The sequence below is a fragment of the Mytilus trossulus genome, chromosome 1, assembly GCF_036588685.1.
Source record: "Mytilus trossulus isolate FHL-02 chromosome 1, PNRI_Mtr1.1.1.hap1, whole genome shotgun sequence".
NCBI lineage: Eukaryota > Metazoa > Mollusca > Bivalvia > Mytilida > Mytilidae > Mytilus > Mytilus trossulus.
The window spans coordinates 105,434,979-105,460,280 of record NC_086373.1 but is presented as its reverse complement, the minus strand read 5'-3'; the positions used below and the strand labels follow the sequence as shown (position 1 = coordinate 105,460,280).

The 25,302-nt window shown below is 31.3% G+C and overlaps 1 protein-coding gene across 4 annotated transcripts in view; it reads left to right on the top strand.

Moving 5' to 3' along the window:
• The window catches only part of LOC134695637 (otoferlin-like), a 133,112-nt gene that overhangs the window by 53,222 nt on the left and 54,588 nt on the right, over positions 1 to 25,302 (top strand). For 3 of the 4 annotated variants that reach the window (XM_063556962.1, XM_063556981.1, XM_063556955.1), the window contains exons 12-30: positions 1,739 to 1,854; positions 2,572 to 2,612; positions 3,233 to 3,419; positions 3,925 to 4,111; positions 4,654 to 4,871; positions 5,706 to 5,814; positions 6,280 to 6,590; positions 6,963 to 7,160; positions 7,638 to 7,754; positions 8,907 to 9,059; positions 9,723 to 9,915; positions 10,425 to 10,684; positions 11,023 to 11,184; positions 15,474 to 15,611; positions 15,890 to 16,051; positions 16,263 to 16,434; positions 18,124 to 18,251; positions 18,617 to 18,751; positions 19,551 to 19,574. In XM_063556962.1, coding sequence (XP_063413032.1) covers positions 1,739 to 1,854; positions 2,572 to 2,612; positions 3,233 to 3,419; positions 3,925 to 4,111; positions 4,654 to 4,871; positions 5,706 to 5,814; positions 6,280 to 6,590; positions 6,963 to 7,160; positions 7,638 to 7,754; positions 8,907 to 9,059; positions 9,723 to 9,915; positions 10,425 to 10,684; positions 11,023 to 11,184; positions 15,474 to 15,611; positions 15,890 to 16,051; positions 16,263 to 16,434; positions 18,124 to 18,251; positions 18,617 to 18,751; positions 19,551 to 19,574 — 3,011 coding nt within the window. The remainder of the gene's footprint in view (positions 1 to 1,738; positions 1,855 to 2,571; positions 2,613 to 3,232; positions 3,420 to 3,924; positions 4,112 to 4,653; positions 4,872 to 5,705; positions 5,815 to 6,279; positions 6,591 to 6,962; positions 7,161 to 7,637; positions 7,755 to 8,906; positions 9,060 to 9,722; positions 9,916 to 10,424; positions 10,685 to 11,022; positions 11,185 to 15,473; positions 15,612 to 15,889; positions 16,052 to 16,262; positions 16,435 to 18,123; positions 18,252 to 18,616; positions 18,752 to 19,550; positions 19,575 to 25,302) is intronic. The other variant, XM_063556972.1, reaches the window with a different exon arrangement.

The window sequence follows — 25,302 nt, the reverse complement described above, 5'->3', positions numbered from 1 at the left end:
TTTAAATAATCCAAAATACAGCCCAATTATGTACAGTTTGCATTATGTTTTTTGTGGATCTGTTAGTGAGCTCCCAGTGTGTTGATTGATGTCAGTTTGTTTAATAGTATTTAGATAAAGCAGATTGGTGTTTCCTACCCATAAGTCTGAAGTAGCTTAAATGTAGATCTTATTTGAATCCATTATTTAAAAAGTTATATTGCTTGTTTGTATGATACCAGCTTAAAACATAACATCAATTTACAAGTTGTATAACATTGAGGGTAAAGCAAATAGGGTAAGCACAATTATTTTTTAGTATGGCCTGACTCATCATGAATCACATCAAGTGTATGCCTGACCCTTTAAGACTAAAACAAAAAGTGGTGTAGAAATGTGATAATATCAACCTGATTTGTCAGGAAGGGACTTTTGGTAAAGCATGATAACTTATCTTACTAAATTCATCTGTTTGGCTTTCTGATATTTGGTATAAAGTCTTGTCTGAGTAAACTGTTACTGCTGTACCATTTAGTACTTCTGTTTGGCTTTCTGATATTTGGTAAAAAGCCTCATTTTAGTATACTGCACTTTGTGGTACATAGTTACATTGATTGTCATGAATTTCTTGATTATCAAATACTTTTTAGGTATAAAGCTTCCTGTGAGCATGCTTTACCTGAAGGCCTTCTCAAATCATTTGCTCATCAACCTCTTGTTTAAGGAAGACTTAAAGCAGGGGTATAATTAAGGAAGACTTAAAGCAGGGGTATAATTAAGGAAGACTTAAAGCAGGGGTATAATTAAGGAAGACTTAAAGCAGGGGTATAATTAAGCAATAATTCGCAGTTCAAATGTATTTTCTTTCAATGTAATAACATACATTTTCAAATCTTTGTGAAACCATTTAGACTGAACCAGAATTAAAAAAGTAATAGGTATTCTGATTGATAAGTATAACTGAATATGCAAAATATAAAAACTAGAGTTCCAAAATGAAATGGACTTGTCCTTACTGTGTTAATCCACTACTGTTCACTCTATATCCCTTGTTTAGGATTATTGCAAGACTGTTATAAACTATAAGATAGACTTTTGACACATTCCCCATTTCCTTTCTCAATTTTATTATTTATTTCCAGAAATTAGACATATATCTTTTTTCTTTAAATATACTGTTACCATATTCATTATATTCTTACTGCTTTTATTCATAATAAAAAATATAAAGTTGATTAAGTGTTTTATGCATAGATGAGACTTGACGATTGTTCATGTTATGATGTCTGCTCTGTGATAAAGATAATCTGTCATCAGACACAATACATTAAGATGTTTTTATCATATAGAGATGAATTACAACCAATAAAGCCCCAATGCATTAAAAACATGTAGAAAACATACAATTGACTTTTTTTCTCCATTAATGCCCTCTGTTATTTGTAGAATATTATCTTCAATAATCTTATAAATTTTACAGTAATGATATAATTCAGTTTATTGATATGTTATTGTCCCTACATAGGTAATTAAATTACAATTTTTTTCTGAAAATTCAAGGATAATATATGCTGAGGTTTTAGCGAATTCTACATGTGTTTTGTAGAATATAATCTTCAATAATTGTATTTATTTTACAGTCATGATATAATTCAATTTATTAATATGTTATTGTTCCTACACTGTTTTTATGAAAAATTCAAGGATAATATATGCAGTGGTTTTTGTTAGCATATTCTACATGTGTTTGTAATTATAGATCACCAGTTTTACCATAAGTGGGCCATGTTAACCGACCCAGATGACATCAATGGTGGTCTAAAGGGATACCTCAAATGTGATATTGCTGTAATAGGCAAAGGAGATTCCATAAAGGTAGGCTACCCTTCATATACAAATTATAAATAGAATAAACCACTTATATGGTACCATTTTCCTTGGTAACGAATGGTGTGCTTGTGCTGTGCCCTTATTGTAAATAGATTATATGATGAATACTATATTTAAGAACTAGAGGCTAAATGTATGTTAGTATGACCTTACACATTGTCAAATTATGTTTAATTGAATTAGTAGTAAAAAATTTATCAAAATGAATTATATTAAATCTGAAATTATTTGAGCTATATGTAGATAATTTATTAAAGGTATTAAAAAAGTCTGCAATTATTTAAACACTTGTTGGAAGCCAAATGCATTCCATGATTGTCCAATCCTTGAACATTGTTATAATACAAAACTAGTCACACAAATAATTGAATGTCCTTGGAAAGACTCTTGAAATTTAAATTTTTCCTGATGAAGAAATGACATGAAACAAAACTATAACATGAAAGATTGGACTGTTTGAAGAGAAGGCATCCAGGAGGTTTGTACTTACCATGCTGATGGTAATTGAAATATAAAACAGTTCAAATAACTGAGTTGATCCAATGTTTCTACTTCTTATAGCAGAACTCTTATAAAAATATCTGTATCAAAAGAACGACCAAAAATACCTAGCACTAATAACAAAATATAGAATGTGTCTATTGATTCACAGGTGTTTCCAACTGATCCAACGACGTATTAATAAATTTTTGTTTTTAACAGGTTCCTCCAAAAACAGACAAAGATGAGGATGATATTGAAGGGTAATTATCTACACACTAGCTTAAACACTATTTTATATTAGACTTCTAGGTTCCATTTACATAATGAGTATTGGGATGATAAAAAAAGAGACATTTTTTATTACAAATACAAATTTTCAGTTTGTTTAACTAGTCCTATTTTACTGTTTTGGGTTTTGATGTTCGTACAATGTCTTTGGCATATTTTATTAAGATTACTCTAGACAAATATTTTGTTCATACTAAAATTAATATGCAATATGTTTATTTTCCCCCAATTAGTCAGTACCACTGTTGGTGGACTGAAAGACCCTAAGGGTGCCAACCCCAGAATAGCCCAATGATTTTGTATTTGCATGATTTCAATTGCCTTATGATAAATATTCAGACATTCAAGTTATGAAATTATTTGTATAACCATAAGTATAACTGTTATATTATAATTTACATAAGTTGTGTGTCTTCGTTTTAAAAAACAAAATTATGAACAAAGAAAGATAACTCTATTTAAAAAATGTGGCATAAATGTGTTCCATTACAACTCAAATTATGAACAAAGAGAGATAACTCTATTGTAAAAAATGTTTTTTTGCATAAATGTGATCTAGTTCAATTGAATTGCTAAATGCTTTTGTTTACAGAAATCTGTTGTTACCAGATGGTGTGTCCTCTGACAGATCACGTGCCAAATATGTGATACGTATACACAAAGCTCAGGGCCTACCTAAGATGAATACAGGAATCGTGGCCAATGTTAAGAAAGCATTTACTGGTGAAAGTAAAGATTTGGTAGATCCTTATGTTAAAGTGTCTTTTGCTGGTCATATAGTAAGTCTTATGGTTAAAATTAAAATCATATTTATATAAATAATAAATTCCAAACACTTAAGTATTTCATTTTAGTAAATAGGAAAAAAAAGAAACTGTTAGTTAAATTAATAAGTTTTATCTTCTGCTGGTTCAACACTTTGCTACACTGGGGCCTTGTACAGTTACTATTCAATATGAGTTATTGCTCATTGTTGAATTTAACACAGTTGTTGTTTACCTCCTTTTCCTTTGGTTTATGGTGTAAAGTTGTCTGATTAGCAATATAACCATATCTCCTTGTTTTTATAAATCTAGTAAAACAAATTATGAAGGTTTTTATCAATGGAAATAAGGAAAGGGGCGGTATTATATTTATTTCCTTTCATCTATCCATCCATTTGTTTTAATTTGTGGTACTTACTTGAGATGAATGCATATTCTGATCTAAGTCTATATTTGAGGCTACATTAGATTGTACTGAATTTAACTTTATAAATTTTTAAATCTTTATTTTGTATTGCAGGGCAAAACAGATGTACAGAAAGGGTTCTATGAACCTATATGGAACCAACAGATAGTCTTCACAGAAATGTTTCCACCACTGTGTCGGAGACTCAAAATACAACTACGGGATAAAAATAAAGTCAATGATGATGTTATAGGAACCCACTTTTTAGATCTAGCCAAAATATCTAATGAAGGAGACAAAGGTATAACTTGTAAAATGATATGTGTCACATAAGAGCCATACAAATGCATGTTTGAAAGATAAGCACCTTTGCTTATTGCATTGAGGGACCAATTTTCAGTTGATGTGACCTAAAAGGCCAGTGTAAGCTGCTCTCATGATTAAATACCCCTGATTTGTCATCTGTTACCTGTAAACATATTCATCTTTTGATTGTGCTTTTTATTTCAACCAGTCTTGAAAACCTGTATGAGTTACTGTAGTCAGTTATAAACATTTTGCACTCCCATAATCTGTTGGATGTCAAAAATGTTGTCCAATAAATTTGGTAAAGGATTGTCCTCATTTGGGACAATAGACTTACTAATTCTGTGTAAAGTTGTGCATAGACTTCTGTATTAGGCTCCTCAAAACCTCTATTTATGATTATTAATTGTCAGTGTATGTAACAATATAATGTGTGTAATGAAATGTTGAAACACTATATTGGATATTTTGACAACATATTGTAATTGCATATTGAAATAGTTCAGATAAAATTCAATATTAGTATTTTATCTGTAGGTTTTCTGCCAACTTTTGGTCCTTGTTGGATAAATTTGTACGGATCAACAAGAGACTACAGCCTTTTAGACGAACACACCCACCTGAATGATGGACTTGGAGAAGGAGTGTCCTACAGAGGCAGACTATTGATTTCCATGAAAACAGAAATTTTAGAGAATTCTGACTCTTCTTGTCCAGCCTCTGTAGAATTAGAGAGTGCATTACCTGTACCTGAGGTAGATACATATCAAAATGTTCTTGGACAAATTTGATTATGAAGCTATAGATTTGAAGGTCAAATGAAAAAAATGCTTTATTCCTATCAAACTTCAATTCTAGTTTTCTGAAATGTTATGGCAGTGAAAAAGTAATTCCTATTTAGTGTTGTAAAAGCATGATGAATACAAATCAGCATATAGAATGTCAATTTCAGGTTTAGTTATAATGGGAGATAACTGCAATTAATTTTACTAAAGTTAAATTGGTGTGAATGAACAACAACTTACAATCCAAATGTTATGTTTTCACTTTTATTATCAAAATTGGAATAGGACCCCAGTTACAAAGAACCATTTCATAACCCTAAAATTAAGTCTTGAAAAATATGCCAATTTTTTAAAACTGACGTTTTAAGTATCTAGATAAAAGAATGTGTGAAAGGACATTACAAATATGAATCATTTCTTTTAGATTTAATTTTCCAAACAATTAAATGTAAATCAGTAATCATTAAGATTTGGGATTATCTGAGTAAGTGGCATTTATCTTCCCTTTTCAACTGTAACAAATACACAACGGTGAAATACACAGTTGAAACTAAATTATTTTCCAATTGTGCAAAATATCTGCTAAAATCCAGAAGTCAACATGAAAATTGAGGCTAAAATATTATCTTTATTAAAAATATGTCAGTGAAATGAAGAATCACAAGTCCTTTTAATTTTCCTGCTTATAAACCTATGATAAAACAGTTGTCAAATAAGTGAGTTTCTTTCCGTCTGCTGTAAAATATGGTACCAGTTATATTTATATTGGAATTGTTATTGACACAAAATGTAATTTTATTATAGAATGCAGTTGGGAAACCAGAAGAGTTTTTCCTTTATGGTTGTGTTATTGAGTCTACCATGATAGACAAGAAATATGCAGATAAACCAGTTCACTTTGAAATCAGTATTGGTAAGTCATTGTTCAACAAAGGTAGCTATTATCTGGATTTTACAAGGAAATCTGTTTGCATGATGGTCTCAAACATGAAAACGCCACAATATCTCTTCACTTTATATCATGCGCCCATACTTTAAAGGAGTTGCAGTCAAATTTCTACTTTTGTACATTTATTATGATATGTATAACTATCTCTATACCTTTGTAATTGTATGATGAATTCTGTCTTGCAAGTGACAAATGTTTAAGTCATAATTACCCATAGTTCATGCTTAAGCAACAACAGTTATTTATATCACAGATATCTATAAGGCTTTTCTACCTCTGGAAAAGTTATTCCCTGTTTAATGTTTTATATCTCATGAGTCATTTAGTTTCTTGTTAATGATTTCCTGAAGGGTATTCCACCAAGTAAACTGGTTGTTATAAACAGATCACATGTTAAAAAATAATGTTTTTATGATGTACTTTTCACAGGAAATGCAGGAAACACATTAGATGGTTATAACCCACCAACAAAGAAAAAACGCAACGACAGTAGTAGTGAGGAAACCGACTCGGATGAATCAGCTGATGAAGATCAACCATTAGTATCCACCACCGTTCCTTCTGAACAACCAAAATGGCACAGTACAACTCCACCATTACGACCTAATTCTAGAGACAAGTTTTATTATACTTTGCCGTACTATGAGGACAAGCCATGTGTTTATGTAAAGCAGGTTTTTGAGGACCATAGAAGGAGAATGTATAACACTAACATTATAGACAAAATAGCAGAAAAACTGGTGGGTACTTATCCAGGGGATTTTTACAGTCTTTAATAGTAATGCAAAAGAATATTACATGTACCTGTATATAATGGCCACAGTACATTATGAACACACATGGCCCAAAGCCATCATTCAGTTCATTTAGTTGATCATGCTCTTTTTATGTTGAAACAATATTTCCGAAAAGAGTTCCTGAAAAAACTTATTTAAGAAAAGCTATTATTTGAGAATTTTAAGCTGTGATGTTCTAGACTAGTACCTTGAATAATAACTAAAGTTCATGTTAAGAAAACTGAGTAACCTTGAAACAAAATTATATGTATAAGGGGAAATACTGCTTATTACAACTGTGCAATTTCATTACAAATTTATAATTCATTTTTTAAGGAGGATGGCATTCATGATTTTAATCACATGATCAATGAGGAACAACCTTTCCCAGAAAAACGATTAAGGGGTGTGTTTGAAGAATTAGGATCAGGCTGTTCTAAGTTTGTTTCTATAGTTAGAAGCACTACCGCTGGTTCAGGAGCAGGCAAAACTAAGTTGGATAAAGAAAGGCAGAAATTATTACTACGAGAAATGGTATGTAACAACTAATAACAGGTCACCCCATTAAATTGCAAAGAGCTTGGCATAACTTAAGGCATGAGATTTAATGTCATCATTCCAGCAGAAAAAGCTGTATATTTATACATGTATATTCTCACAGTCATATAGGGGTAGAGACACTAGGACCAATTTCTTTGCCTCTGGGAACCACAGAAGGCATATGGATTTTTAGTCTGGTTCAATAACATACGATTCAATAACCTATCTTTCCCCTTAGTAAGCAATTTAGCAGGAAATATCCATCAGTATGCCTTCTCTTGTTTTTATAACTTAATATTTAAATGAAAATAAAACCCTGTTTCACCAACAGTAAAAAAGTTGTGGCCGAACAGTTTAATCCACAGTGTCTCAAATAGTATCGTTAAAACCACAAAAGACCCCTCATGTCAAAAATTATCTATGAATCTGAACCCTTTAAAGCTATAAGATTGAATTTCTGTTTTATTTCAGGATCAGTTGTCCACTATGGCCAGAACAATGAAAGCTACAACGACAAAAAGTAACATGAAAGATAAACTACGCTATGCAAACCAGTTCTTACAGAAACTGAAAAATATCTCTCAGGAGGTTTGTTCTCTTTAGATTATATTATAAATGTGAGAGAGAAAAATATCTCTCAGGAGGTTTGTTCTCTTTAGATTATATTATAAATGTGAGAGAGAAAAATATCTCTCAGGAGGTTGGTTCTCTTTAGATTATATTATAAATGTGAGAGAGAAAAATATCTCTCAGGAGGTTGGTTCTCTTTAGATTATATTATAAATGTGAGAGAGAAAAATATCTCTCAGGAGGTTGGTTCTCTTTAGATTATATTATAAATGTGAGAGAGAAAAAGGATTGCTGATAGGAAGGAATTTATAGGAATAGCTGTGTTGAGAAAGGATATTAGAGAATTAGATAAAGTATTTGGTATATGAATGACTAGTGTTTGCAAAAGACTTGGTTGCAATATTGAAGTCCAGTCTCATGGATTCAAACCAGTTACCATATAATTGATGTACAGCATTTTATGCCCTAGATTTTTTTATTACTTTTAAAGCATTTAGGAATTTGAAAGTAGTCAAAAAGGTGTTTGCAAAATAAAAGAAGCAGAATATATCAAAGGAAGAATTAAATCTCATACAATAAAAAGGGAATTTTTTTTTTCTTTGGGTGATGTTGTTATGGTCTCTCTCCTTTTTTTTGCCATTACAATAAAAAAAAAAAAAAATAGCAATAAAATTTAATGTAAATAATTTATAAATTAGATATCAATATAAATGGATAGCGAAGAATTAGTTTTTATTTGGAAAGATTAAGTGTAAAAAATTAATAACATACATATATAAATAAAAAAAGACATGGTATGTGACAATGAGACTACTCTTTATTCAAGTTCTAATTTGTAGAAATAAACCATTATAGGTCAAAATATGGTCTTCAACCAACGGTTTAATCTATATAAAAAATGAGAAACAAGAAACATTTATGAACCACAACAACAAATGACAACCCCTGAACATCTGGTTTCTGACTTAGGACAGGTGCAAACAAATACAGCTTGTTTAAAGGTTTTGATAGGTACCAATCCTCACCCTTACCTGAAATAATAGTGTAACATCACAACATAGAAAAACACACTATAAAATATCAATTGAAAAGGCTTAACTCTCAATAGACATATTAACACTATATACATGTATAAGGCATCCAAATGACAAATTTTGATATTTATTTCAGCCCCAACATGCCCTCCCTGATGTATTCATATGGATGATCAGTGGACACAAACGATTGGCCTACCAGCGATTACATGCCAAGGATCTTATCTACTCCATTGTTGATGAAGAAAGAGGAAAAGATTGTTCTAAAGTGCAGACATTATTCTTAAAGGTATGGCAGAATTTGGCCTACACATTACACACTTGCTTTCAGAAAAGGATATTTTTCAAGTATATAGACAAATTGTAATGTCCAAATTAAGTTTCATACATTCAGACAGTAATGGCTTTATACAAGCTTTCAAGATTGAAATGAAATAAATATGTATGTCAAGATTCAAGTTTGGTTGCTTAATGTCCAGTGGCAAATATTTCATGCATGTTCAAGACATTGTATTCCAAGAAAGCAGCAACCTAACAAAGAAAAAATAATCTTCTATGCAATGAATCATTCTCTTAATTACAAACATATGATGAATTCACGAAACATATGCAATCATCACAAAAATTACTTCATGGAAAAAAATACATTTTGATTTTAGACAACGGAAGTTTTACAAAGGTGAATTGGTGAGAGAACCAAAAAGAAATTAATAGGGAACAAGCAGCAAACTTGATAAATTGAATTAAATAGGAATGTAAGATTCAGAACAACAACGGAATCTGTATTGTAAGCAAGAGCCATTAAACCAAACTTGTACAACTAAGGTATAAATATCAAAACATTATTTGGTATACAATTGTACGACTGTCTTCTAAATATTCTGTTGTTTATTTCTATAGAGGTCAGTGATTTAAGAACAAATGTACTAATTTTAACTTTTGTAATTTTCAGTTACCAGGAAAGAAGGCTACCAGTGTAGCAGGTTGGGTAATACAGGCTAAAGTACAAGTGTACTTATGGTTAGGACTGACAAAACATAAAAAGGACTTTCTTACTGGTCTTCCTGGTGGATATGATCAAAACTCACTTATGCAAATAGCTAATAAACCTCATGGTGTTCCCCCGCCATTTATACATTTTACAGGTAGGATTTTTATTAATGATAAGGTGATCTATATCATATTTTAGTTCAGTTTCCACATAAGTATATTCAATTTTAGTAAAACCACAAAGAAATCAACTAAACATATATGCATGAAAATTTATCACACTCAAATTTACACAAGGTGAAGCAAAATAATTGTACGGTAAATTATTTTACTTTTTCGACAACACATCGCTGGTGATATATAAAACACCATCAGGATATTTATTGTTAATTTATAGGCTCACGTTTGAGCTAAAAAAATAATCAAAATGTAATGGCAATTATAACAACAACAAGTTAGGGATTACTGCAGTAATTTAATGATATCGACATGTTTTGGTGCCTATAGGCTGAAGATTAACAAGGCTTTGGTTCACTGTCATTTGTAATATAAATAAAAACAGTTTTCAATGTTTTTCCCATCAGTCATATTTATACATACCAAACATTTATTTTTTGTTATTGTCAACAGTAAAACCTAGCCAAATTTTTACTTTACTTTATAGAGAGACAAACATTCCAAGTAAGAGCCCACATGTACCAGGCTAGAAGTCTGATTGGTTCTGATGCCTCAGGACTCTCAGATCCTTTTGCTAGAGTTGTGTTTAACAACCAAAGTGTTGCTACACAAGTGATTGAGGAGACACTGAGTCCAACCTGGGATGAAATGTTAATCATTAATGAGGTGGAGATGTATGGATTGATGCAGGAAATAGCCAAATATCCACCAACTATTATAATAGAACTCTTTGATCAAGATAAAGTGGTGAGTATGTAGGGAAGGGTGAGGAATGTGTGTATTATACATGTATAGGCGACAGTGTGTAAAGATTGTACTTTCTTCTTTTCAGTCTTAATCAGTTGAAAAAAACTACAAAGAGAAATCATACTTTTGATGGTATATCATGCCCAAAAAGACGCAAGACAGGGCTGATCGTGCAAGGGCTGTATAGCCAGTCAAGGTCATAAAAACTTCAATCATCATCACGGTATATCAGTAATCCATGTAAGCAAGCTCTCAAATACAACAGGTTCATTATTCAATAATACATTTACAGTTATAAAATGCCTGATCTTACTTCATACTTACAATTGTTGTTGTAGGGAAAATCAGAATTTATTGGTCGAGCAGTGGCAAGACCCATTGTAAAGATGAGCTCTGAAAGTTATGACGGACCTAAATTCCCTCCACGTTTAGAATGGTGGGATATCTACAGAGGTCCTGACAAAGCAGGAGAACTTTTAGCAGCTTTTGAAATACTCCAGGTATTTAAGTTTTTCACATATAGAAAAGATTTGTATCTCCAATAAGTGTAGAGTTTTTTTCTTTATACTAACAGATTTGGGTTACACACAGATTTAACGGAATGGCATGGATAAATTCATGTTTGTCAAATAAATTGATTTGAATGTGTTTAGAATTTAATTTTTAGTTGAAATCACATGAAGAATCCAGATTTCCACTGTGACTGTAGACATCCAAAATTGATGTTGTTCTTGTGCATTAGAAAGTAGTGAATGCTTGAATATTTTTAAAAATCTAGAGTGGTTTTGTTTAAACTGTGCCATTAAAAACATATCAGATTATTCAAAAATTCATTTGTATCAATTTAAGCAATCAAATGGAATTTTAGTTTTGATTAAAAGAAATATTAATGTCACAGTATTGCATTTTACTTATTTATTAATTTTAAAAGTTTTTTTTAAAGAAAAGAATGAAATATATGGTTCTACATTTTTCTGTGAAACTTGACAGAAAGTCTTATCATAAATATGAGTTTTGCTTTGAACAACAAAAAATATTAAAAAATGAAATATAAGACAAATCTGACCACATTTGTTTTCCTGTGCATGGTGCACTGTGAATGGTTAAGTTATCAATAATGCATGTAAAATAGTTTGGTTTTCTGCTCACATTCACTATCACCACTATATTACTGGGTAAGCGTATTTCATAGATGAGTTAATTTAAAATAACAATGAGAATTTTCATACCTTATAATTTAAATGCATTGGTTATTTTTAATACCCTTACTGTGAGTATTCAAAAGGCTTTCTCCTTTTCTTTTTTAATACCAACACCCTTTCACTGAAGCCATCAGCTAAAATGCTAGTTTATCATGTATAGGTGAATTCAAACTGTTATTTGGTAGAATGTTTTAGCTATTGGCTATTGACTTTTTAATATATTTCAAAAGAAGCCTTTCGATTTTGCATTTTTTGTTTTAAAATTTCATTACGATGAATGTCCTTTGAATGGCAAATTTAGAATTTACGTAAATAATCAACCAATTTATTTTTTAAATTTTTTTGAAATTTTAAATATTTTATTGAAAGTTTAATATCAAAGCATTTATTTAATATTGCTATAAGTATTTGTATCAAAGCCATTTTTTGAATATTGCTATAAGTATTGTGCATTGTTTCTGTCTTTAATGTCTATTTATCCTGATGTTGTATAGTTCCCATTTGACGAGAAAGAGTTGACGAGAGCCTGTCATACACCACTCTACGCCAGAAAAGTAGTATCGCTGGTATAATTTCAAATGCTTTTTATGTTGTTGATTTTAGAATTTCCTTTCTCAAGTTATTTGTTTCTAGTCTTTTTGAAATCCTTTATCTATTTCATAGACTTATTATGATGATTTGTTTGTAAGAATGATTTGCCATATCTTACAAATTATACAACAGTTTGACCAAAAAAGAAAACTACAGGTTTGACAAAAAAAAGCTTCATGACCTAATGGTTTGGTTTGAATAGGTTTCAATGTAAATATAGTTTGAATAATGACTGTTTTTAACATTTTATTGTCCAAAACTGTTAAGAGTGGGACTAGAACAATTATGTATTTTTGTCGAGCCTGCAACTTTTGTTGCAGAAAGCTCGACATAGGGATAGTGATCCGGCGGCAGCGGCGGCGTTAACTCACTTCTTACAAGCTTTATATTTTAGAAGGTGGAAGACTTGGATGCTTCATACTTTGTATATAGATGCTTCATGTTACGAAGTTTCCGTCAGTCACATGTCCAATGTCCTTGACCTCATTTTCATGGTTCAGTGACCACTTGAAAAAAAAGTTCAGATTTTTTGTAATGTTGAATTCTCTCTTATTCTGAGTAATAGGAAAACTATATTTGGTATGTGCGTACCTTGCAAGGTCCTTATGTCTGTCAGACAGTTTTCACTTGACCTCGACCTCATTTCATGGACCAGTGAACAAGGTTAAGTTTTGGTGGTCAAGTCCATATCTCAGATACTATAAGCAATAGGGCTTGTATATTCGATGTATGGAAGGACTGTAAGGTGTACATGTCCAACTGGCAGGTGTCATCTGACCTTGACCTCATTTTCATGGTTCAGTGGTTATATTTAAGTTTTTGTGTTTTGGTGTGTTTTTCTCATACTACATGCAACAGGTCTACTAGATTTGTTGTATGGAATGATTGTAAGGTGTACATGTCTAGCGGGCAGATGTCATGTGACCTTGACCTCATTTTCATGGTTCAGTGGTCAAAGTTAAGTTTTTGAGTTTTGGTCTTTTTATCTAATACTATATGCCATAGGTCAACTATATTTGGTGTATGGAAATATTTTATGAACTTTATGTCAGTCGCGCAGGTTTTATTTGACCGTGACCTCATTTTCACGGTTCATTGCACAGTGTCAAGTTTTTGTGTTTTGGTCTTTTTTTCTTCAACTATAAGTAATAGGTCAACTATATATGTTGTATAGAAGCATTGTTAGCTGTACATGTCTGCCTGGCATGGTTCATCTGACCTTGACCTCATTTTCAAGGTTCATTGGTCTTTGTTAAGTTATCTTGATTAATGTGAAGTTTATGTGACAGTTGTAATAAAGCTTTATACTTAGGACTATCAACATAATATCAATAATTAGTACAGAAGGCGAGACATTTCCGCGTGTGCACTCTTGTTCACATCTATCACCAACGGTATTTTAGTATTATTAAGTTTGTGTAGACATTTTGCACACCTGAGGAAAATATAGACTGTAAACACTGGTATTTTGCTCACCTGTAGAAAGGACTGTATGAGCTGTCATCTACAGTGTTTTAAATGATTTTTTTCCTTCTAACTTTGAAACTTATATGATTTGAATGGTCTCTTTTATGATATTGAAATATAATTGGAAAATTAAGTTTGCACAATTTTTAGTCTTATATTTAGATTTTTTTTAATGTTGAAATATAAATATTGTAAACAAACCTTTGTTTTACATGTTAATTAATTGTTTATTTATCTAAATATTTATTTAACTCTACACACAATATTATGAAAGGTAATTTTTTTTGGAGATACTATTTTTCACCATGATAGCTCTTTTATCTTTTTTATCTAAACTCAGATGAATTTAATCATCAGAAAAATCTTCACGGGGCTCTCATGCCTCCTCCTTTATATAAATAAAACCATTGATGAGTTTGTAATAATAAAAATATGAGAATGGTGACTACTTTTGGGGAATAGGACTTGTGAAAATATCTCATATGCATTTTTTGTAACCAGGATATTACCTAACAAATAGTGCATTTTAGAAAGAGTTTGTTTAAGAAATAATTCTTTCTATGCCATACTCTATGCTCATTTTAACATGGGTAGGCATTATATTTGTCAATATCTTAATACCAAGTATTAGCAAGGTATTAAATGTTTACAAATATTATGCCTACCCATGTTAAAATGAGCATAGAGCATGGCATGATAGTTTTATTTCGATTCTAATAGGAATATTTTGAACTTATGTACTTTGAAGCGGACCTATAGTAGACGCTCGAAATGTTGCCATTTTTCTTTGATGAACAAAAACGTTATAGAAAAATCAACAGTTTATCAATAAAAAAAGACCCGGAACATTTAAACTTACTTTTAAAATGTTTTTATTTAATTTGGAACCCACACTTTTTTGGACGATCAATGCATTTGAATGGGAACATATAGCTGGAAACCCCCCTTTGTCCTGGGTTTGGAACCTAATTTCCTAGATAGCAACACCAACAAAAATGTCCATTTGGATCAAAATTCATCTGATGTTGCAATTCAATTGTGACGTCAATCACGTGCAGTCCATGTTCTATTCGAATTAGAACATGGCTTTGTAAAGCTTAAGACGAACGTCATATTGGAATGGGTTTTTTTTTCAATTTTTGACTGAATGTCAAACTTAATTTCTCCATTGTGTTTAGTTTTTTTTATATGTGTTTTTTCAGGTCACTGTTATGGATAGAAATGCATGCCACAAAAATTCGTCTTGAACACTTTATTTCCAAAAGTTAAAAAACACTTTATTTATGTTTAACATTTTGATTCTTAAATTTTCAAAGAATATTACAAAATAAATATTTCTTTGTATAAAGAAATTTTTGAATTATAAAAGCAAGGATATAGTTTTGATATAGCAAAAATAATCATCTTCAGGATTTGAAGATATTTATCGAAGAAAGGTTGTTTCATCACAGAATGTTATACTTATGATATATGATTTACCAATAGATAAAAATATGAATAGATTATTAATGAATTGTGTGTGTTTACAGTTATCTGCCTTTGGTGATATGAAAGGTGGTGAAGATTTACCTCCCTTAGAAATGCCAGAACAAGGAGAGAAAGATCGTGGCCCTGTTATGCCTGTACCTAAAGGCATACGACCAATACTCAGTAAACACAGAATTGAGGTAACTGTTACCACAAAAATCATGCTGTTGATGATCCATAAACAGTCTATTAGAAAAAAAAATAATTGAAATTATAGAGTTTATAGTAATCATTTCTGTTTGATGGTTGATTTAAAAAGTATTTGTAAACTATTCTGGCATAGATATTTATTAGGCAAAGTGATGTTGTGGAGTACTTTATATTTTTCGTACTTCAAAAACAATACAGAAATAATAAAATGTAAGAGGTGTTGTATTATAGACAGAAATATATAAGAATATCCAACATTTGAATTCAGGTTTTATTCTGGGGAGTTCGAGATCTTAAGAGAGTCCAGTTATCAACAGTGGATAGACCAAGAATAGACATTGAATGTGCTGGGTCAGTTAAACAATCATCTGTTATACAGCATACCAAGAAAAATCCAAACTTCAGTGTACTGGTTAAATCATTTGATGTGGTAAGTCTGATTTATATGTACAGAAATGTCTTTATAAGTACTTTTAATACACATGAGGTAAGCTACCATGGAAAATGTACAAAAATAAATTTAATTTATACCAGAATAGTTAAAATGTCAGCTGTTTTGATGATACAATGTATTTGTAAAGTAAATAAGAATGAGAGTAAAGCTTTTATTTAGTACATTTAGTCTATAAATTTTATTTCAGGAATTGCCAGAAAATGAAAATTACTGTCCCCCTATTACAATAAGATGTATAGATTGCCGTAACTTTGGACGATATGTGTTGGTTGGTACACATGTAATTAACTCTATACACAAGTTCATGTACATTCCTACTACAAAGAAAGCAAAGGCCGCTCTACAAAAGTTATTCCCTGGTGAGTAGAGATTGTTGAAGAAGTCATAGATAGATGGTGTATATAATAAAGATTCTGTCCACCTTATATATACATACAGTGTTACTTGTGTTATCCGATACACTTGGGGAACAGATAAAAATGTTGGATTAAGCAGGGTGTCAAAATACTCATTTTTTTCTGCAAGGTTTGCATATTTTGGCACCAGAAAAATGTGTTGGTTAAAGCAGGATGTTGGAATACTCAGGTGTCAGATCAGGCAGGTTATACTGTATATGACATAATTTTCCTTGTGACTGACTTAAGTTAACATGGCACTCACTTCATTGGTTCTCTGGTGGATATTTGTCGCAATTCCTTATCTTTATATGAGTATTATTGTTTCCTTTTGAACATCAGTTGAAAGATCAATCTTGCTTTTGAAAATGTAAATACAAACTGGTCTCGATTCAATTTTGTATGAGTATAAACAGCGTCTAAATCTTCAATATATAACCATTTTTGTCGAGCCTGCAACTTTTGTTGCAGAAAGCTCGACATAGGGATAGTGATCCGGCGGCGGCTACGGCGGCGGCGGCGGTGTTAGCTCACTTCTTAAATGCTTTATATTTTAGAAGGTATAAGACCTGGATGCTTCATACTTTGTATATAGATGCCTCATGTTACGAACTTTCTGTCAGTCACATGTCCAATGTCCTTGACCTCATTTTCATGGTTCAGTGACTACTTGAAAAAAAAGTTAAGATTTTTTGTAATGTTAAATTCTCTCTTATTATAAGTAATTGGATAACTATATTTGGTATATTCGTACCTTGCAAGGTCCTCATGTCTGTCAGACAGTTTTCACTTGACCTCGACCTCATTTCTTGGATCAGTGAACAAGGTTAAGTTTTCGTGGTCAAGTCCATATCTCAGATGCTATAAGCAATAGGTCTAGTATATTCGGTGTATGGAAGGACTGTAAGGTGTACATGTCCAACTGGCAGGTGTCATCTGACCTTGACCCCATTTTCATGGTTCAGTGGTTATAGTTAAGTTTTTGGTTATGGTCTGTTTTTCTTATACAATATGCAATAGGTCTACTATAATTGGTGTATGGAATGATTGTAAGGTGTACATGTCTAGCTTACAGGTGTCATCTGACCTTGACCTCATTTTCATGGTTCAGTGGTCAAAGTTAAGTTTTTTAGTTTTGGTCTTATTTTTCTAATACTTTTTGCATTAGGTCAACTATATTTGGTGTATTGAAATATTTTATGATCTATATGTCGGTTACGCAGGTTTTATTTGACCTTGACCTCATTTTCACGGTCCATTGCTAAGTTTTAAGTGTTTGTGTTTTGGTCTTTTTTTCTTTATTTATAAGCAATAAGTCAACTATATTTGTTGTACTGAAGAATTGTTAGCTGTACATGTCTGCCTGGCATGGTTCATCTGACCTTGACCTCATTTTCATGGTTCATTGATCAATGTTTCATTTTCTTGGTTAATGTTGAGTTTATGTGACAGCTGTAATAAAGCTTTATATTTAGGTCTATCAAGATAGTATCAAGGATTAGTAAAGAAGGCGAGACATTTCAGTGTGTGCACTCTTGTTTAGCAAATAATTCTGTCTTCATGTTAGGAGACTGATTTCAGAATGTTCACTCTTGTTTCTATTTGATAAACAAAATTATATTGGTTAAAATTTACTCTTTGGTTTATTTTCAGGAAAAGACCCTGATGCTCCAAAAATTATTGGCCCTCAAGTTTCAGTAAAGGTTGATGATGTAGCCATCACTATGCCAGATGAAAGATTACCACTCATCAACAAAAACAGACCACTTGCAATTGATGCGGTAAACTAATTCATCAGCGTTCATTTTTTGTCACTGTAACATGTATCATGAGTAGTGTATTTACAAGAAATGAAATCAAGACAAAATTGTTCACCTACTTGTGTAAAGTTTATTCTTAATGTCTTAAGTTTTTCTATAAAAAATGATTGACTTTTATGTCTGATTCATAACTTGGTTTTAGACACTTTATGTTGAACTAAAAATGTTAACATCAATAAATACAGAATTGAAATGCAATATTATGGAATGTTTAAAGTTTACAATTTTCTTTTGAATCTGCATGTTACTCATACTTTGGGATTCAGTACATTAGAATCCATTGGATAGTTTTACTCTCCGATATCTGATGTAAAATATACTTGCAGGCGGACCAAAAGAAACAAAAAACAGCAGAAAATAAACGAAAGAAGAAATCTTTGCCTGAGGATGAGGATGACCTTGACGTTGATAATTTAGATTGGTGGAGTAAATACTTTGCTTCTGTTGATACATTGATACAGGTAATTATTTGTCCTTCAGCTTATACTGATAATGACCTTAACCATATGATTTGACCTTTAATATCAAAGAATAAAAATTGAATGTAAAAAGATGATTATATATTCAGCATTGATTTATAAGACAAAATTGTCAGAAGGAAAAGTTTTTATAGCTATTGTGAAATGATGCATAAATATAATAGATCTAGAAAAGCATTATTTAATTTATAGTTACAGTACACCATATTGCCCCTGTTAGCACAGTATAGTTATCTCCCCTGGCTGTAGTTTGCTATGTGTAGTATTATCTCCAAACCTTGGATGGCTATTGTTCAGTATGCAATAGTTCCAGATATTAAAAATAATTTCAAGTAAAGCATGGCCATTCTTTTCCAAAATTAGTGAAAAATAGTTTGTAAAGAAAATGTCTCTTTAATAAATCTTATCAGGGGTTTATTAAAAAAAAGACTAAAATGTGAAAGTAACTGAAATTCTGCATCACGTCTGTTTGCATATTTTGTCAAATTATGTATCAAAGTAAGGTCTCAGATTTTTGTAAACATTTTCTTAATTTGTATCCATGATTCGCTGTTGTATTCAGACGTAAAATTTTCTTCATTCATGGTTTGGAGATGTGTATTGTCAGGTCCCTGTTTAATGAACAGGGAACCAAGTGATCCTTGTTTACAGACAGCTTTAGTGTGTTCTGTTGCTGATCCCCCATCACATATACAATCATTGAGTATAATCATTAACATAACAGCATGTCAGGATACATTGTAGCTAGAGCTTTGTTACCTCCCTTTATGTTAATTCACAGGATCCCAATTTGACACCTGACGAGGTAAATTATCATTGCACCATGGTATCTCACATTCTTTCTCTTATCATTGAGTCCAGTTACTCTAAAGTAATCAATAGGTACTTAGTCCCAATGGACCAAAAGGCCACTGTGGGCTATTACCTTCACACAAAGCATCTTGCATATGTCATTTCATTCAGTCTTAAGCTTAAAAACAATAAAAGCCTCCTCTGTAACCGCTTGAGCAATTGTAATCAAGATTTATTACAATTATTCATCAATTTAATATATAAGTCTGATGTTCCCTCAAATAAGTGATTATGGCAGCATATGGCCACCTGAACAAACAATATGGAAGAGTAAATCAACCAAATTTGAATTGAAAGATTCTTAAAAATTGTGTTAAGAAATTAATTGCTACTAAATGTTGGAAAATGATAACGATCAATCTTTTTTAAGAATAATATTTGATACCTCCAAACTACCATTGAACATAATTTAAAACAAAAAAGACATTCAAACTAATTTTACAAAAAAGTCACTGAAAACATAAAGATCTTAACAAAGGATAATGGTATGATACTTTGAATATATTTTATTTTCTTGAACACCAGTTTTTGTAGATTGCAGAAAGATTGTATTTTTGTTGATACTTTGTTTTTCTCTCTCCAGAGTTTGCATTCACACCCTTGTACTTTGTTAAACACTTATTTTGATAACTATACGTTAAAAATTGACATCTCAGAAATAAAAATGAATAAAAATAATCTACAGTATGGTAAGTCATCCTTTATGAAACAAACTTGATGAATATAAGAATGCCCACTTCCTATTCTTGAAAAATTGACTAAAAAAAATATTTGAAATTATTTATTAGCACACCTCCCTATTTAGATTTTTATGGCACTCTGATTTTATAAATATTTTTGTAATATTGAAAATGAAGATGCATATGCATGGTGTTTTGTTTTGTTTTATAATGTGTTTTATAAAATAAATGATTAGAACTGGACTCATTGAGGACTAATGGAACAGTCTTTTTTTACAGCCTGAAGCTTTTCATGTACACAATTTTATTTTCCTAGTATTGTTTATGTTGTAAATCTGTGTAAAATCAGGTAAACAAATCCTTATTTGCATGAGAAAGTTGCATCCATTGTATGGACAATTTATTTGGACCTGATTTAATTGTTAATTTGAAAGTTCTCTCAAAACTAAAATCCACCGATCTATTAACCTTTACAAAATACAAATTTTTATTCACGCCTTTCTTATTCTTTGACATTTATTCCTTAAATTTTCTTAAATATACATTAGAATATTGCATAAATATGGTACATTTGTACCATTATACCAATGATTCAATTATTCAGGTTATATGATATTAAACAAAATATTGCTTTGAATCACTATATATAATTTAGTGTAAACTTTGTTTAAACCTTAAACTTTAATATAAAAAATGATTTGAAACTTCAGATTTTCAGAACCATTATATTATTTTTTTACTTGTGTATCCTTGTCACCCTCAAATCTATCTTGAAATATCTTTTCTTTTCATTTTGCTTCAATATGACTGCAGTCTGGTTTATGTGGATGATCTCTTTCTAATATCCCATTTTTTAACTTTCTATTTGAATAGCATGTAATGTTTTATTTCAAATAAAGGAGTATCTGTGAAAAAATTAATATAAATCTAACAGTTGTAGGAGTTATTGCCCTTTTAAAATGATTTCATCAATTTGTTTTGCATTTTCCATTTATCTTAAAAACTGAGATAGATAGACAGAAACTTAAAGAATGAAAAATGATATGAGACAAGACAAGATCTGCAAATAGGTGGGGATAGATCAAATTACCTGTTGTCTTCTTATAGGAGAAATCACTAGCCAGTCAACACTGAGTTTGTGAGTGTGGGTGCACTCGACTCCAATTTTAATTGACTAGGAATGTAAGTTTTCGTATCGAAGGTCAGTGGTTTTCTCCAGGGACCTGGCTTCCTCCACTTATAAAAACTGGCCCACCACGAAATAGCCTAAATGTGGTGCATAAAAGTGGCGTAAAAACACTATTTGCCTATTTTTACCCGTTTTGTGTTTGGTAAAAAACTATAGCAGATAAGAGGAAAAATTATCATCAAAACAAGATCCAAGAAAAGGAAATTTTTGTCATGAACTATGTGCTAGTCTAAAATGTTCAAGTTTTTCCATTGTTGAAGATGCACACAGACCTAAATGAGAGACAGATGCTCTCTGAGATAAAAAAAAAAAATTCATTAAGAGCATCTTACTTCTAGTTTCTCCAACTTTATTTAATATTATATTATAATTCAAAGATTCATTTGTTCATGGAAGTAATATAATATACTTCCCTAATTTGGACATAACAGGTTTGATGATCACTGACTAGAAGAGTTGACCAGATATTCTGCTAAGATCATATACAATTGATATTGTTTACATTTAACAGGTCGGGACCACTACCTTATATGGAAATGCATAAATTAGCATACTTATGTTCTCACACATGTAATTGTTTATTTACATGTGACGCAATTTATTTTTACCTAGGTTTTTGACCAATCCACTAAATGAGTCACAATGCATGATGGACTACTACGTGTTTACAATCAACCAAGAACACATGTTATTTACTGTAATAAAACACATTTTTTCGTGCAATGCGGGATTCACAATTATGCTTAGTTTTTCATTTTGTGTATCCTCATTTATAGTTCTTGATGTGAAGTATTACTTCCATGCTCAGATTAACGAAGAGGTGTTTCTATGCAAAGAAAAAAGGGTTTGAATTACCCGATATATAGCCATGAACATGTTTGATGATAGCACAAATATTTCATGTATTCGTCTACCAGACAGCAACGAAACAACAGCGAAAAACACAATTACCCATGAGACAAACTTACTAGTGTGAGAATAACCCGTCGATAACAGCCAGTGCTAACATTCAAGAGTACAGCAATTTTCATATAGATAATTAAAGGCAAATGTGTGATCCTTGAATTTTGTGTTCGTAAAAAAGGCGAAGAAATATTTACATACATGGCAGTGTTAACAAAAACTATAAGTATTTATTTTTGTCACATTTCAGTATATGGGACTTCCAAACTGTTTTCAAGGTAGTGAAGTCAGCAACTGTAGTTTCAGTTTGTTCTTTTTTTAGCAGGCTCGTACTTTTGCCAAACTGAATAAATCATTACAGCTGATTTCTTATACCTGCAAAGTAAAACTTTGGTTGGCTTGCTTGCTTTGTTTGTATAGTTGTTTATACAAGATTTGAAAATAAGATTGACAACTTTAAACAAAATATATATATAGGCATAGTTTAACTTGTATATTTTATAGTTTGTACAATATACAAACAAAGCAAGCAAGCTAACCAAAGTTTTGCTCTAGATGCATTAGGAAATAAGCTGTAATAATGTTATCCATATGTAAGTGAGACAAGGTGGAAAATTTTATATGTTTTGTGAAAACTGCAGCGTTGGACCTATAATAAAAAAGGAGATGTGGTATGATTGCCAATGAGACTGCTGTCCACAAGAGACCAAAATGACACAGAAATCACCGTACGGCATTCAACAATCTCATACCTTATCTTCTTATTTCTATATACAAATATAAAAAAGAAGATGTGGTATGATTGCCAATGAGAAAGCATGTTTTAGAAAAAAAATGATAGGTAATATGGCACCCAATATGATCCAGATACTTTTGATATTAGAGATATTTTACATATGTCAACAGGACAGCAGCCGAACGATAAAAAAACCTCTGAGGTATATTTTGTGATAAAATTAGCAACAAACGGATATTATCAATGGATGAAACAATAGAAAATGAATTGAGCTATATATGGTTCCCGCTCCATGAGGGTGGGGTTCCGGGGGATGGACCCCCTTTTTTGGATGATCAGTGCATTTGAATGGGGACATGTAGTTGGAACCTCCCCCCCCTTTTTGTCCAGAGTTAGGACCCCCCCCCCCTTTTTTTTTTAAATTGCTGGATCCGCCCATGCTGCTTTCATAACACTTATTTTTAGCATTCTGAATATTATGATGTTCTTACTTTTAGTTCAGGTCTCCATAAAAAAAAAAACACATTCAGTTCAGAAAGAAGTGTTTCAAAGAAAGTTTTCGTGTTTTTCTAGGCAGAAATGATTTTGGAATGACATTATAACGGTTAAAAAGAGCTCAAATGATTTTCTTACTGGACAGTGGTCACTTCATTAGATATTTCACTGTTTCATGTCGTGAAATTAATGCAGGTTCAATTCATAACAATGCACAAAACTGGTTCAACTACTTTTGCAAGGCAAAAAAGAAAGTCGAATCGTGAAGCAAGTAAACAATATTTTTTTAATCTGAGCATGCAAATTGAGGATTACGTTATATATTTTACATTAAATTGTTTGTAGAATAAAAACATTGGTAATGAGAGTCCCAGACAATATATTAGTTGACTGTTTTCCCACTAATTCCACGTGTATTTTAGTAGTAGTTTACTCGTAGTAGCCCACAATGCATTGTAGTTCATTGAGACGATTGGTCAGTTTTTCAAGGCCATATTGGCCTTGTGTTTTGGAAATTACTATGCAAATATATTCTGACGTCAGAAAATCTAGAGTTCTCGACCTGTTTAAATATCTTAGAAAACTTACATTAATACTTTTTTCTTATGTGTGAGCTACATATAATAATACTATTGCTTACTTTGAGCATCCACTGCACATGCTTTACAGTAGATTTATTTGTAGATAAAAGTTAATTAAACATTACAATTTTGACTTTTGCTGTAATACCTTTGCTCAACAGAGAAAATCAGACAAATGTAATCACTTGTCGCTATTGTACAAAATCACCATTCATTTTTTTTTTACCTGCTCTTTTATGTGTTTTATAACATTTGGAAAAAAATGGTTGAATAGCATTTATGATGAAAATATGATTACATGGACTACATATTATGGGTTCACTTGCTTTAGCTCTTTGATATTAAGGGCATACGATACAGTTTTTATCCCATATTTACAGTTTGATGAAAATTCCATATAGGCTAATTTTTGCCTGATTAAATCAAATATTTTATAAAAAATACACCTTTATATGCTACTTTTTCAGTTAAATGAGATCGAAATTTGGTATATTTGCTCAAAATTCAGATTTGTGGCCTTATTTTTCCTTTCGTAAGAAAGACATAACTTTTTTGTTTTATAAGATAAACACAAATTGTTTTTTGTTAAATAATTTGTAATTTCTGTATTTCATAAGTATCATAAATGGATGCATTTTTATTCAGAAATAACTCATATGTTTATCAAATGGTCATGAATTGAGAAAAAAACATCATTTTTTGCTGTATAATTTTCAAATTTAAAAAAAATGCACTATTTACAGTTTATAAAATTTTGCTCACATAATCTCCCTGCAAAATGTTTTAAAAAAATAGGGGTTCATGCACTCGTTTTCAAGTTAAATCAGTTTGAATGATAAAAATCAGTTGAAAAATACATTTTTTCCCGATATGTCACAGTTTGACGTCGCAAAAATAATAATTTACGTTAGCAACGTCATTACCTCCCCTGTAACTGTATCGTATGCCCTTAAATGACCTTTAATGAGTTAACTTGGAAGCGTCAAACTCAAGTAAGTCACCTTGACCTACATTTTATGCTCCTATAATTTCTTATTTGTCTAATGCTATATGACCTGCAACCATGTAACTAGGTATTTGTATACATTTATATATCT